Genomic DNA, 15,104 nt, shown 5'->3' with positions numbered 1-15,104 from the left:
ATCTAATACGATTAGAACTTGTCTGTTAATGTCAGAGAACAAATACTTTGACTCTCTTGAAAGCATTACAAAAGTGAAAGAGATCATTTTTATTGCTCTTTTAATCGCCGGTTGACGCCGGTTGTTGTTTTTGCTTTGCTTTGCTTGTTTATAAATAGAGAGAGTGGCAATGTGACCTCTATCTCTCTTGGTGCAAAACGCCGACTGTAGCTTTAGTTATCAGCAAAACGTCAACGGTGAAGCACATTGCTCACAATGTTTATAGGCAGAATTGCTTGTTAGAATTATGAGTCATGATTGTTTTCATTTGTTGTTGAAATACTTGTGAAAGTGATTGGAAATTCAGTTCTTACTATTACAACATAACTAAAAGTAAAAAAAATGGTGTCCAGCACGAATCTAATAAACTTGAATGCAGTTTGTATTATTGAAATACTGAAGCATATTAAAAAGAATTGTGAAATTAATGAAAACACTAATTACACCGATCTAATAAACTTTGCGTTGACATGTGAATGGTTTCGCGATGTGTTCTTGGAATGGAATTCTTCTCTATATGAAAAACTTAAAATTGATCAAAACTATTTAGTGCAGTCAAAAAGTATTGTCGTAAATTTTGACAAGCTATATAAGCGACTAGAAAAATTAACTGAAACTGAAAAAGGTGAATTTTGGAACATTTACTTGAAGTGCATTAAATTTTATAAACGCTTACAAAAAATAGAATTCAGATATAATTCAAATGAATATGATAAATATCATGGCGAAATTATCAATTTATTTATGGATGCTATTACATTTAAAGGCAGATTAAAGATACTAATTATGAATATGGAAGGTGAGTACTTAGCTTGAAAGCATTTGAAAGATTTATGATCTAAGTTTAACATATATTTTAAGGATGGTATCTTCAAAAATTACCTCAGCTGCGACAATTAAAACAACTGTCTGTGAATGTAAAAATTGATGCAAAAGATTTGGTTGATTATTGCAAGTTAAATTCAAATCTTACTCGATTGGATTTAATGAAGAAAGAGCATACTGAACAACTCGTCGAGATAATAAAGCACTGTAAAAAGTTAAGAGATCTTACCTTTGTAATTAAAAAGGATTTAGTCGATGCAGAATATATAGAATTGGTGGAACTTTCTGATTTAGTAAACTTGCGCATACTTGGAGTGCATGAAAGCGGTTCTCTTACTTCACTATTCAAAGCATTGGCCGCAAAAAAATCAAGTCGCCTTGAAAGATTGGTTATAGATACCGCGCCCTTGGATATCGTTGAGATTGCCAAAGCTTGTGAAATAAAATCGCTGGAGGAATTTAGATGCAGATTTGTTAATTTGCCGACTTTTTATTTAATCATATATCGTGTCAAAGGCAATGATTACGTTAATTTTACATTTGAGAGTGAAACAGATGCCACTGATCTGGCATTTCTAGCAGATTTACCAAAATTTCAATCTCTTCGCATATATGGAAGACACAAGCCTGGAACTTTGAAACCACTCTTTAAGAGAATTGCAGCAAAGGAAAATCCACATTTCCAGCGCTTGAAGATATTACAACATAATGGGATTCGAACGATGTTTAATAGTGATGAGATGCAAGAACTTTTGAGAATCAAAACTCTAGACACTTTGAACTGTGGATTCGCTGATGAACGTCCTATCGATTTTCCAACACAATTGCCTGATCTTTACATGGTTACTATAGAATCACATGAAAGTTCATCTCTACGTTCCTTTTTTCAGGCATTTTGTAATAAGTTGGATTGCAAACTTCAATCCTTGACAATCACAGGATTTCCTATGGAATTAGAAGACTTGCTGCAAATTGCTAAAATTCAATCAATAACTAAACTCAATTGTGGTTTAAGCGATTTGAATAGCATATGCGAACTAACGCGTCTTTCTCAGCTCGAATTGCTTACGATAAATTCGTCACATGAACTTATCGACTTCTCTGAAGCTATTGTAAATTTTATCAAGGCCTCTAAACTAAATGTCAGCTTACTTAGCAATGGCATTGGGTTCCATCGAAATGAAAGAGCTTTAACAATAACAATGTCGGAGAAAATGAATTCTGCAGGTCTAGCACCTTTGGCTAGAGTGCCAAACCTAACAAATATTATCGTCTACAGAGAAAATCAACACAACTGTCTGACGGGTTTATTTAGAGAGTTTGCCAATCACGAGGCTACAGTGCTTCAGGAATTGTCCTTTAATTATGAAAATCTTCTCATAAGTCTCGATGAAGTTACACAAATTGCGAGGATCAAAACGTTGCGGTATTTGGAATGCGGATTCTCTGATCCTCACAGCTTGGAACTCTTGCAACATTTGCCTCAACTTGAAGCTCTGAGAGTGACATCTACGCATCATTTAAGGGAAATAGCTAACGAAGTTTTAACAATTCTTATGGGTTGTGCAAATGAAATAACCATCTCACGATCTTTCAGAGATATCACATATAACAAGCATCAAAGGAGATTGACAATTACAAACAGTTCTTACGAAAATGAAGTATTAGATGCTCAGGAATACGCAGCACTTTCGCAGTTGCCTCAAATGAAATCTTTGCATATTGTTGGCAGGCACAAGCTGGGAACATTTAAAGATCTTTTTGCAGAGTTAGCGATGAATGTAAATCCAACCCTTCAAGAAATAATCTTCAGGAATAAAGATAAATATCAGAACGATACTCAAAAGTTGCTTATTAACAATGAAGAAACCGAGGAAATCGTTAAGATATCATCAATTAAAAGATTGAAATGTGGCTTCAGTGATGCAAAAAGTATTAAACTTCTTACTAAACTAATCAACCTGCAAGAGTTAAACATAACCAGATATCTAGATGGTTCTCTTGAAGTGTTCCTTCAGGAATTGTCTTCACTGCATTCTCCTAAACTTCAATCTCTGAACTTATCTGGCAAGTCATTAAAATACGAAGAGATTGCTCAAGTTGCCAAAGTTAATTCATTGAAAAGAGTAGATTGCGCGTTGGGCGATGGACAAAATGTTGAACTCTTAGGACATTTAAATAAATTAGAAGAACTTAATATAAGAGCAGATGAGGTTAGCTCTTTAGCAAGATTATTTCAGGCATTGGTTATTACAGAATCAAAAACTCTTCAACATTTAAAGATTGCTAATCGAGCTTTACAATATGAAGAGATGCAGCTTGTTTCTCAAATACAAAATTTAAATAAACTGAGCTGCACCTTAAACAGCACAGAGAGCATAAAACTATTAAGCAATTTAACGCATCTGAAAGAAATGTCAATAGAATTCGATCAATGTGAAGTAGAAGATATCGAAATGTTGGCTCAACTAAAAAATCTAATTTCCTTAGATATTAAGTCTCCAGAAGTTGGATCTCTCAGAAATATTTTGCCTCAACTTATAAACCTGCAAAGTTTAACAATAAGCGGAAATGATATAAATTCAAGTGAATTTTCTGCGTTGGTAAATTTGACAAATCTTGAAGTCCTGGAGATAACATCATATTTTTATATTGACGATAATTATACATTTCTGTTAAGTTTAATGCAAAACTGTCGTCAGCTGAAATCAATAGTTTTACATTATGCAAGCCGTTTCGTGGGACTCGATTTTATGAAGAATGCTTTGAGAATTCTCAAAGAAGTGAGAAATCCCCAAGAACAGGAAGCCCTTAGACTGCAAATTCCTTATTTTGGAGGCTTAACACCAGAGCAAGTAAGTCACAAAAATATATTAATTTATGCCTTGCTTATTTTCTGGATTACATTTTAGATTGCCATCTCAGAACCAAACTTGATTATCATATGCAGATTTGCAGAGGAACTTGACTGAATTCTTCGAAGACTTTTTGTCGGATTTTCTTTAAGTGGTTGCTCTTCAACTTTCCAGCAGATTAAACATTATCCTGTTAAAATTTATGATTGTCCATGCTTATACAACCAATTGAGTAAATTTTACTGCCGCAAAAGCCTAAAAGTCAGTTAATTGTTAATTTTTATGCCTGAAAAATGCAAACAAGCGAATTTTTGTTTCGATATTTATCTTTTGTTGTCTTGTTCTTGTTGTAATAACTTATTTGGTCTGGCTTTTGTGCTACGGTTAGCGGCAGTATTTTATGTTTAGGTATACGAGAGAAAGCGAGACTATAGACCAAGATGAAGAGATTGAAAGATATCAAGTTAAGTGCTTAAATTTAGCTTTATAACATTTTAATGGTCCCCGTTCGGTCGGGGTGTAGTAGACCTTGCTTCAAGTTTTAAAATGTCATAAAATTTTCAACAAGTACTTTAACTTGTTCGCAGAACAAGGACGATGTGAAGTGAAGAGAAGGGACACTTGGGTTTTCCGAGCTGCTGCACTGAGTTGAAAATTTTGAAAATTGCGCCGTTTGCGATAAGCGTCGAGCACTTAAAATGCTTTATTTCCATTTTGAGCTACAAAGCAATTTTATTAGCTTTAGAAAATTACAACAAAGTCGCAAGCAAGTCGAAGGCAGCTGCAACACAAAATTATGATGACTTTTTAATTAAGCAACGAAGTGGCAACAAAACAGTAACAAACAATAAAAACAACAACAACAACGACGATGGCGATGGCGAATTTCGTCGCCAAGTGAAAAGCAAAATTGTGCAGCTTCTTCTGCTCCGCTGATGCTGATGCTCATAATGAAGTTGTCGATGCTGTGATGATGTTTTGCTGAGCTGTGCTCCGTTGTGCTGTGCTGTGCTGGGCCAGACAGTTGCCATTTGTTGTTTGGCCAGCGCCACGTGATGCGCAAATTCACAAAATGAGAGCTAACCAAGCAGGCCAAGAGCAGAGACAACACCCAAGGCAAACAATTCAACAACTCGAGATGCATATTCAGTCAGTCACTGATACAGAAATAAAGGCTGCTCCCGCTACTGCTTCTGCTGCTGCTGCTGCATTAGATAATGCTGCCTTTGCTGTCCTTGAACAGCTGCGAAATCCTAGATATAGCTACGCACAGTTGGCAATGGCCAGATTCAAACAAACATTTGCTGTAAATATGTATACGAAAGTCAGCGAAAAGTCAGTCGAACAATAAAAGCCAAAGCCAAAGCCACCGAGCTGCCAACATCATTGGATTCCCTCCATCATCTCCTTTTTTCATCGTCCATTTTCAACTGTTAATGTGGTAGCAAGTCTGTCTCCCGCTGTCAGTCATTAATTTTAGTTGAATTTTCCAACAGTCTAAGCCACAGCAAAAAGTGGTCAACAAAAGCAAACAGCAAACATCGAATGCTATGGCAATTCACTCCAATAATTAATGACTAAATTTTATTATATTAGTTGACAATAAGACACAAATAACCAATAATTTCTGTTTTATATAATATATAGTATATAGATAATAAATTTCCGTTCAGCGTATTCAACAGTCATTGCAGCTGAATATTTCGCTTAATATTCAATATGAATACCACTTTGTTGAAGCGGATTTCGTTGCAGTATTTAATATTATCACGTTGGAATTCATAATTTGCAGACTTGTAATCCTATGAGTCACAAATAAATACACAGCTTATTTTTATTTTCTGTTTATTTATGCTGCTTGTCCAGTCAAAAGTTTTGTTTAAATTTAACTCAAATGAAATTTGCATTTGATTTAGATTAAATTGTTAATTTCCATAAATGGCAATGGAGAAACATTTTAATGCCGCTGGCAGAACAAAGACAGTCTATTCTGTCTAAATTGTGGAAAATTATATTTCAATTTCGTCAAACATAGACCAAAGAGCGGACCAAGGATACTAGATGCACATGGCATTGATAATAAACTATGCACAATTTTGCATATCAAAAGGCAAAGGCAAAAGCAGCAATTAAAATTAGCGTAGACCGGAAATGATAAATGATGGGACGTCTATGATGCTTCAACTTCCAACAATAATGCCTGATAGATGCATGAATATTATGTCTGTATATATCTGTTGTGAATTCGCACATTTGTTCCCCCCTTTTGCCCATGTTTAACCTGCATTATGTAAAACACAAATGCGACACACTCTGTTAATTTTCACGAAATTAAATTCCCACTTTCGCAGCGGTTGCCACAACAATTTGTGTAAATTTACTTAATTTATTGTCTAACAATTTATTATAAATTTGCCATGAATTTACTAAATGATTTAATTTAATTAATAAATTATTTCTATTATAATTATGCCATTTTTGACCCGTTGTCCGTAGCGTACTTTGTATATTCAGTCAATGTATATGACAGGCAGAAGCTGCGACGAGAAAATGGTATAGCATATGTAAATGCGTATGTCAAATATACCATAGAATACTAAATATACTATGTAATAGTATATCTATATACAATATTTTTTTCTATATGAATTTGATCTGCTTTTATTAAACATGGGTAGCGGGTATTTCATAGTCGAGCACACTCGTCTTTCTTATTTCATATTTTATGTTTTATTATTTTTTATTTTATTGCATTATTTTTAATCCTATACCATAAAATTTTTAATTAAACCGAAAGCTATATTTATGATTATCATAATTCTATGATTATCACAATCTCTTTGGTTGCACCTCGTTTTGGCGGTGCGCGGTTTTCTGTTTATGTATGCCGCTCATTTTCCACACATGAAATAATTATAATTTTGTGCGTGCTTTGATTTTTCGTCTCTTGACAATTTTCCGTTGCGTTTCCTGTAAACACAAAATGGCGCAGTGCTTAGTACTCGCGTTTTTGTTGCTGTTAATGTGGCAGCCACATTATAATATGTATGTTGCACACTAATTTGAAAAGCAACCGCTACAGCAACAGCTTACAGCTGCGAATGCTGATTGGGCTCACTTTGATTGCTCCAAATTGTGTGTGGGTGTGTGTAAGTATTGTTCGGGAATTGTGCTTGCAGAGTGTGAAATAAATGAGATGATGAAACGCATTTTAGACAAATTCATAACAAATTTGAACGTAGATTGTGAGCAGATTTTTTTTCAAACTAAAAAACTTTTTGAATCAAGTGAAACACTTGTAAAATGTTTAATTTTAATCATGTGCTGAGTATTCCCTAATCGAGCGCAGCTTTATAAGTTCTCCAGCGATACTTTGCAAAGCTCTCAAAAGTATCTCAATAAGCAGCGTAGTCAAATGTTTTGATATATTCCAGACGCCTAGGCAAGGCACGTAACACACAGATACCTGAGAGACACACGTCGTATGCGCAATATTTTTAAATTAGTTTTGCCAGGTAATTAATGTACGTTGAACTTGGTCGGTTTCATTCCTTTTTTTCATGTTACCATTACTTTTCTTTCACTCTTTCTCCTTCTGTCCTTATTTTTTTTTTTTTTTTGAGTGTTGCCTTTTACTTTTTACATTTACTCACATGCTTGTCGTCTACTTTGTTATGCAGAGTTGCTGTCTATGCATGTGTGTGTGCGAGTGTATGTATGTGTTTGTTAATGTAATTGCGTAGCTACATATTAAAAATTCATTTTCTTTCAAATCCAATTAAATTTCTAATTAATATGCGTCGCATATGGGCTGAAGGAAGTAGATAAAATACAATAGCAACAGCTGCGCATACAAACGCACAGTACTCACACACACAGGCACACATACAGAGAGAAACGCTCCACTGTGAAGTTCGTAGGCAAAGTTTGTTAATCTCGCCAGGAAGTCAGCACAAGAGAGTGAAAGCTTATCTTTTATGGCTTAGATAATGGTTTAAATTTCCATATTTGTCAACTAAACGCATTTAGTGTTTTCGGTGACCTATGCAACGGTAAATTACCGCAAAATTCCCCACATGTGTTGACAGTTGAGCTGAGCACTTGACCTTTGACACTGGCGCTCTATAAAAGTTTTTATACTGCACCCCGGCCAGGTAATTTTGTGGTTTATTCATTAAAAACTGCTTAGTTGGCGCACTAAAAATGAATGAAAAAAAAGTGCCAGAGTAGAGAGAGAGAGAGCTTAACTAAGGGAGAAACGGATTCATCCCTCGCTTTTATGCGGTATGTTGACATAAAAATTACGCGCATGAAAGTCAACATGGAAAATGAGTTAAATAAACAACATAAGCAAAACGAGTTTATGTGTGGGGAAAAAGCGCTCAAATTAAATTAGTTGCATAAATTGTGTTTTTCCCTCCGTACGCTAAAATATTGCAATCAGGGTGCAAATACAACATAAATGTATATAAATTATTAAGCTTAAATTTATATTGCTCAAGATGCGTTTCAAACATTCTCTCATTTTGCAATTGGAATTATTTGCTCAACGAGTTAATCGCTGGAAATGATCCGAGAAATTTCATTAGCACACAACCCAATTTCCACAGATGAAATTGCATAATCAAAAGCAATTTAATTTTGAACGAACATCCTCTGTTTTATTGATATGATATCAATGCGTACATTATGATAGCGAGCATCTTCAATGATATGCATTATTGTGTAATTATTAATGTTTAACGAATGTTGAAAACTATCCGTCTTTAAGCAATTTAGTTCTACATTTGGCATCGAATATTGTGGGAAGTTTACCACCTGTCATATTGACAGCCCTAAGCTCAGTTAAAAAAAAAATAAAACATCGTTTTGGTTTACTTTTATCGATGCCCTCAATATGTTGTTAAACTGAACAACTGCATGAAATGTGTTTGCTTTTGGTTTCGTTGGGTTTGGTTTGGTTTCGCATTCGCTAAGCTCTTAAGCGCATTTTATTTATATACATCAATGTTTTCTATCGTTTTATTTTTTTGCTTTTGCAAAATTTTATTTATTACGCTTGCAATGATAAAACATATTTAAGTCTAACCGTGCAATCGTTTGCATAAATAACAAGTAAGAAAGTTACACTCGAGTGTGCTCGACTGTGAGATACCCGCTACCCATTTTTAATAAAGGCAAAATATTGCGGTATCATTTTCAAAATATACCGAAAATACTAAAAAATACTAAAATATACCAAATGGTATGTTTGGTATATCGATATAGTACACCATTCAAAATATACCATAAACGGCACAATATACGGCCAAAGCAACTCAGACCCCTAGTAAGTAGGCGTTTTTGCCCATACAAAAGTATTTCTTTAATAACTTCCACAATTTTTATTTGATCGCAACCAAATTTTCAGGAATCATAACTACTACAGAAAGTATTGTATATACCAAAATTCGTAGCTCTAGCTTTAAAATTACACTTGTTATTCGATTTTTTTGATTTGCGGGGCGGAAGTGGGCGTGGCAAAAATTTGAAACAAACTTGATCTGCGTGCAAACATAACAAATGCTGTCGAAAAAAAATTATAGCTCTATCTCTTATAGTCTCTGAGATCTAGGTGTTCATACGGACGGACGGACGGACGGACGGACGGACGGACGGACGGACGGACGGACGGACGGACGGACGGACGGACGGACGGACGGACGGACGGACGGACGGACAGACGGACAGACGGACAGACAGACAGACGGACATGGCTATATCGTCTCGGCTGTTGACGCTGATCAAGAATATATATACTTTATAGGGTCTGAGATGCCTCCTTCTACCTGTTACATACATTTCCTGCCGGCACAAAGTTATAATACCCTTCTACCCTATGGGTAGCGGGTATAAATATACACAAATATAAAAATGTTTTAAGCTGATTTCCGCGTGGAAATGGATGTTATCACAATAAGATAAGCTCTTGCAGCTTGTTTTCACTTGTTGTTGTTGCTTTTGTTGTTGTTTTTTTATTGAATCGTCAAACGAACTTAGCAGGCAAAATAAAATCTCTATATTTTATAAATGTTGCAATATCATTTTGTGGCATTTATGCGTTGGCCACAAAGTGCCGATAAATTGATTGGTTATACACTTCATAAATAATCCGTGGGTGGTTTATATATTATATAGAAACTTTATAACGCTCTTTAATTTCCTCAAACTATTCAATTGGCATTTGGCAAAAAGAATATTACGCATACGTATACAAAATAAATGTTTGAACATTTTTGTGCTCATAAATAAATGGGGGCAATAAATGCATATGAAAATCAATTTATCGAGTTTGAAAATTACTGAAATAACGCAGAAATGCATTCAAATAATTAAAAGTTTTGTCACGAAATAATGACTTATGGATACGCTGTAAAAAAATAAATTCTTAATATAATAAATTTTTAAATAAAAAAAAAATTTTAATTTTAGCAACTTAAACAGAACACAACTCGACAATCTATTATACTATTTATTTTAAAATGAATATTTAATCTTTTGCAGCAACGCACCCGTATCAATTTGATTGCAGAGTATCAAATGAAAAATGATATCACTAATTGCAATAACCAAGCGAGGCCATCACCGCCCAGTTGTCAGGTCATATACACAGTGCAAAAAAAAAGACAAAGACCGAAAACACGTCACGTGCTGCAATATATATATGCGTATATGTATGTTATGTATATGAATATTGCCAATAAAAATAAAGAGAGCGGACACCCCAAATGTTAAATGTGCATATGCCGTTCTCGATTTTTTTGAGAGAGACAAAAATGTGTCCCACAAATCAGGACAAGTCAAAAAAAGCAAATGAAATTGCAAATAAAAATATATTGTCTTCGTTTTTTTTGGCATAAATATAAATATATACATGAAAATATATGTATGACGTAATTGTTGTATTGATAGAAGCGCTTTTGATTTGTTGATTGTGTCAATTTGGCATGGCGTAAAAAATACATATTTGTTTGGCTTTATGGATTATCCAATAGCGACCTATTTATTTTGTGGTCAACAAAGCCCCTTTTTTAGGCTGCTCATCAAAACAATCATCGGTTATTTATTGATTTATTGCAAGTACTGACTCTCTTCTACGCTTGTATAATTAAAGCATTTAGCATAGATAGATAATGCTGATACAACTGTGCGTATACGTAATATTTGGGCTAACTAGATCATTCGATTAGACTGTAACGACCATCAGCGGTCATCAATGGGCACAACAAATTGTTTCGCCTAAAATTGCTTTCAATTTTGATAATTAGCCTAAATCGCAATGTTTGCCTCATTGAATCCCAATCAATTATCGAAACAAATGCAAATTCCGCTTAAAGCTCAATCAAATTTACATTTGACCATCTAAATTGGAATTACAACAAAAAATGTAATTATGGTGGAAATCAATAAAATGAATTGTATTCAAAATTAAATTTGAAATACACTTTGTTGTCACATCCGTTCGATTAACACGCATTTCCGGAACAAATATAATGCATGTTCCTTTGGCTAGTTCAACTTTAAGAACAAACGTTGTCGATACGTTGGAAACAATTGTAAATTAGAGTACGAAATTTCAGTTTGTACGCAACCAAATAGTTTGACCTCTGTCAAGCCAAACCGGAAGCAAAATGCTGTGCTAGAGGGAGCGGAGAGAACTGTGAGGGGAGCAACAGCTGCAACTACATGACGATGGTCAGAGCAAAACTAACCGCAACAAAACCAAAAAACCAAAAGCAAAACGCAAACTCCAATTGCAACTAATTTCTATTTTATGGCCCCAAAAACACAAAAACATACAGCAGCCAAAAAAACAAAAAAAATCGTAAACTTTTGTTTGCGCTGTTTGCCACATTGACCGCGTGGCTGAGTTTTCGATACGCTTTCAATTTCCTAACAGGGTCACTTTACAAAAGTCGACAAAAAAATATAGCATATCGATTCATGCATGCTATGTGATTTTCACAATGTAGAACACTGGTCATATTTACGGAATGAATTCATTTTTGCTCGATGTTTTATAAAAGCTTTCGGATTAGTATGTCAACGGCAAATCAAGTCGGAAGCAGCTTACACAATTCTAAGAAAATATTTCCAATAATTTTAAATTTACGCTGAAAAATATATTGGGAATAAAGCGACATTAAAATATGAAAATATTTTAAGCTCTAAATTGTCAGAAGCTTCTCAAAATTTATATATTTATTTACTGTTTAATTGAATATCTTGAAGCATAGCATACAATTTGCCTTATTGCAGTTGCTGTTTGTCATAAACTTAACTTATTTGCGAACAGACAATATGATGTTTACAACTTGCTGTGCAACTGTATTCTGCAATTGTTTGTATATCATTTAATTATTCTGCATAGTTGACCAAAGAGTCGACAAATCCTTTAATGCATTTAGTCAAGTCTTTGCAGTCAGCATGAGGAAATGTTTAAATCAACATAAATAAACCAATTAATGAGAACGCAAGCAAAGCGAATCTGTTTAGTTGATTTCTGCATGCCTCAAAGCATATCCATAAACCAAGTGATTCAAGGACAGTTGTTGTTCTACAATAAATTGTAATCTAGTCGTAATAATATTTTAGAAGAACAAATGAACTCCCAGCACACATTAATTAGATACGAGTGGCGTCGGGTCTTCTTTTGCTGGGTCACTAAATGAGCGCTTAAGTGAATGACGCAAAGCTGTTGCTGCTGCTGCTGCAACACTCGGCGTATAATTAATTTTAAATGCGATTGGGCATGAGACTTCCCTCATATGTCACACGACACACGCAACTTGTTTCTCTTTATCTCGCTCTCTCTCTCTCTCTCCCCCCAACATCCCTCTCGCTTTTCTGTACTGTTGACACTTTTGTAAGTTTGCGTTTTTATTTACACAATTTAACATGGCCATATTTATTGTTTAATTACTGTGACAACTTTGAAATTAATTTAAACAAACAGCAGCAAAATGTTGTGAGCTGCTGCAATCGTATTCTACAAAGGACATCTGTGAGAACTGAGTAATTAACTGCATCACTTTAATTAGTAATTGTTGGTCACTGACATTGCATTTATCAATTTGTGGAAACCTCTGCCAATTATTTTCCAGCCCTTTTCCATACGATATTCGGTATTGTTTAAATGAAAATAATTGACTACAATGTCGAAATATGAACTTTTTCGTCATTTATTTATTATTTGACAAAAGGTATTTCATTTTTAATTTTCTTTGTAGTCCAGTTGAGTGCAGGTAGTTGGGCATTCCAACTGAGTGGGCGATTGTCCATTAACTTTTTGTGGTAGAGAAAGAGAGCACTCGACTCATACATAAAGTTTAGACAACAATTATAAACAAACGCCGGTACAGTGAAGCTTATAAATATTCAACATAAAAACAAAATCCAAAAATGGCCAACTGTTGTGAAATAAAATGGAAACTCTCACTCAAAAAAGAGAGACGAACGAAGAAAAGTTGCAAGGGAAAATGTTTTATGGTCACACCACACGCAATGGAAATTGCAAGTGAGGCAGCGCCAAAAAACCAACAACTAGAAGAACAATAACAAATAATAAAAAGGACAAGAAAGGAAAACATGAGGAACTGAAAATGTTTTTAGCCGTCTGACGGCAAACTTGACAAGATGCCAAGAACAGCGAGTCAGTGTTGTGGCCACAAACACTAAAATGGTTGCCTCTATGCGCTATATATACTATATCTGTGATATGGGCGGTGTGTGGAGGCGTGGCTGGCAGAGGTGTGGCAACTGTTGCCGTGCTTGGATTGGTAGGTGTTGCTTAGATAAACTGACATGATTTAAATAGCAGAAAAACTTTCGGGAACTCTGACAAGCCACCACCTGCCACAAATGGTAGAAAAACTCAAACCCACACACACTCGCACCAACACACGCGCAGAGAGAGAGACACTCATAGGTGTAGTTGTGACATTTTTCAACATGGCAACTGTCATCTTGCGTCTGTCATGTGCCTTTGCATTGTGACATTGTGGTCCTGGATATGTTCCTGTTCCCGTTCCCGTTCCTGTTGCTTTTCCTGTTCCACACTCTTATCAACTTGCCCGATGTTGATTGAATAAACAGGCCCAAGCCCAAGTGTGTGCGTGTGTGTTGTTGCCCTTTGTTATAATTGTGTATGTGTGTGTGAAAAACTTTTTTGACATGGCCACAGAGACCGACACCATAGCAGCAAGCGAAGTGAGCCAGAGTGTAGGATAAAGTAGAAAAATAATATTTACATGCCAACCGAAAAATTGTCAGAAAGCCTTTGCTTTAGCGTGTTGTCATGCGGGCCAAAAGAGAACACACTGCTGGATGCGCATGAACTTCAAATGAAAAATGGTCGCAAAGTATGCTGCAAAATCTCAATGGAGTCAGTTCGAGCCGCTAACCGAGTCGCTAATAAATCATTTCAAATGTCCCTTCAGCGACAGTAATGTGTCAGAGAAATCAACGAAATGAGTTTGCACAAATCCAACTCAATTATTTAAATCAGAAAATAACTTTTTCATTTTTTCGCGCGTGTGTATATGCGTGTATTTCTGATTGTCTATATTTAAAAGCATAAAATCAATATTTGTCATGGCAATTATTCAAATTCCAAAATCAAAATCAAATGTAAAATGTGTTTATTAGACTGAGACGCAAAATGTTGACTTCCTTTATTGCTTTTTCATGTTCAGCTCTTTTATCAGTTTGCTCACATCATTCATTCCGATTTCTGTATATTTTCCAAAGGTCAAAGTGCTATGTGATTTATGTCACTCTGATAATTTTCAGTTTATTTGTTTACATTTCGGAATATTCATTCGCATGTTTTACATACAGTCTAGAGAAGGAGGAGGATTTAACTGCTGTTTCGTGCCTAGGCGAGGCTTGGGGACTAATGATGACAAATGTAGAAAAAAGCAGAAATAACAGACGGCCAAAGGTCAGCAGGTAGAGAATAGTCGCATATGTTGCGACAGCTTGCGACGCTGGTGGACACCGTTGTTGGACCATTTGGTCTGCTCATTGTGTCTGCATGCAAATGACTTTATTTGAATTTTAAATGTGTAAATTGCGCTCGTGTTGCTTGATTTCTACGGCGGTTCGCTTTCTCGGTTTACGACCTGGCCGTTTGTCACTGATAACGGCGGCAAGTGAAGGACAACGGCCAAATGAAAATTGCACTGGAAATGGCAATGGAACAATGGCCGCCGCAATGACAACAACGTTGCCAACAATGGCCAGCCTCCATTTCGTGCTTCAGCTGCTGCGTCACCTGCTCTCCAACTCCAATTCGATGCTTGTGCTTGGGCCATGCCAAGGAGATATAATCATTTCCGTTGCCGG

General features: G+C 35.5%; 2 protein-coding genes across 2 annotated transcripts in view; one reads left to right on the top strand and one right to left on the bottom strand.

The window, feature by feature from the left end:
- Positions 1 to 211: 211 nt before the first annotated feature.
- On the top strand, positions 212 to 4,045 carry LOC117570971 (uncharacterized). The gene is made up of 3 exons (XM_034252913.2): positions 212 to 838; positions 901 to 3,719; positions 3,777 to 4,045. Exons 1-3 carry the CDS (start codon positions 382 to 384, stop codon positions 3,834 to 3,836), a joined length of 3,336 nt encoding a protein of 1,111 aa, XP_034108804.1. The 5' UTR covers positions 212 to 381; the 3' UTR covers positions 3,837 to 4,045.
- Positions 4,046 to 8,469: 4,424 nt separating this feature from the next.
- Positions 8,470 to 15,104, bottom strand: part of LOC117568032 (39S ribosomal protein L20, mitochondrial) — a 75,834-nt gene continuing 69,199 nt past the window's right edge. The window contains exon 4 of the mRNA XM_034248372.2: positions 8,470 to 8,479. The gene's annotated coding sequence lies outside the window, so the exon portion shown is untranslated. The remainder of the gene's footprint in view (positions 8,480 to 15,104) is intronic.

Source organism: Drosophila albomicans, chromosome 3, assembly GCF_009650485.2.
Source record: "Drosophila albomicans strain 15112-1751.03 chromosome 3, ASM965048v2, whole genome shotgun sequence".
In the NCBI taxonomy this organism is placed as follows: Eukaryota; Metazoa; Arthropoda; class Insecta; order Diptera; family Drosophilidae; genus Drosophila; species Drosophila albomicans.
Note: the sequence above shows the minus strand (reverse complement) of the source record. Positions and strands in the feature narration are given on the sequence as shown.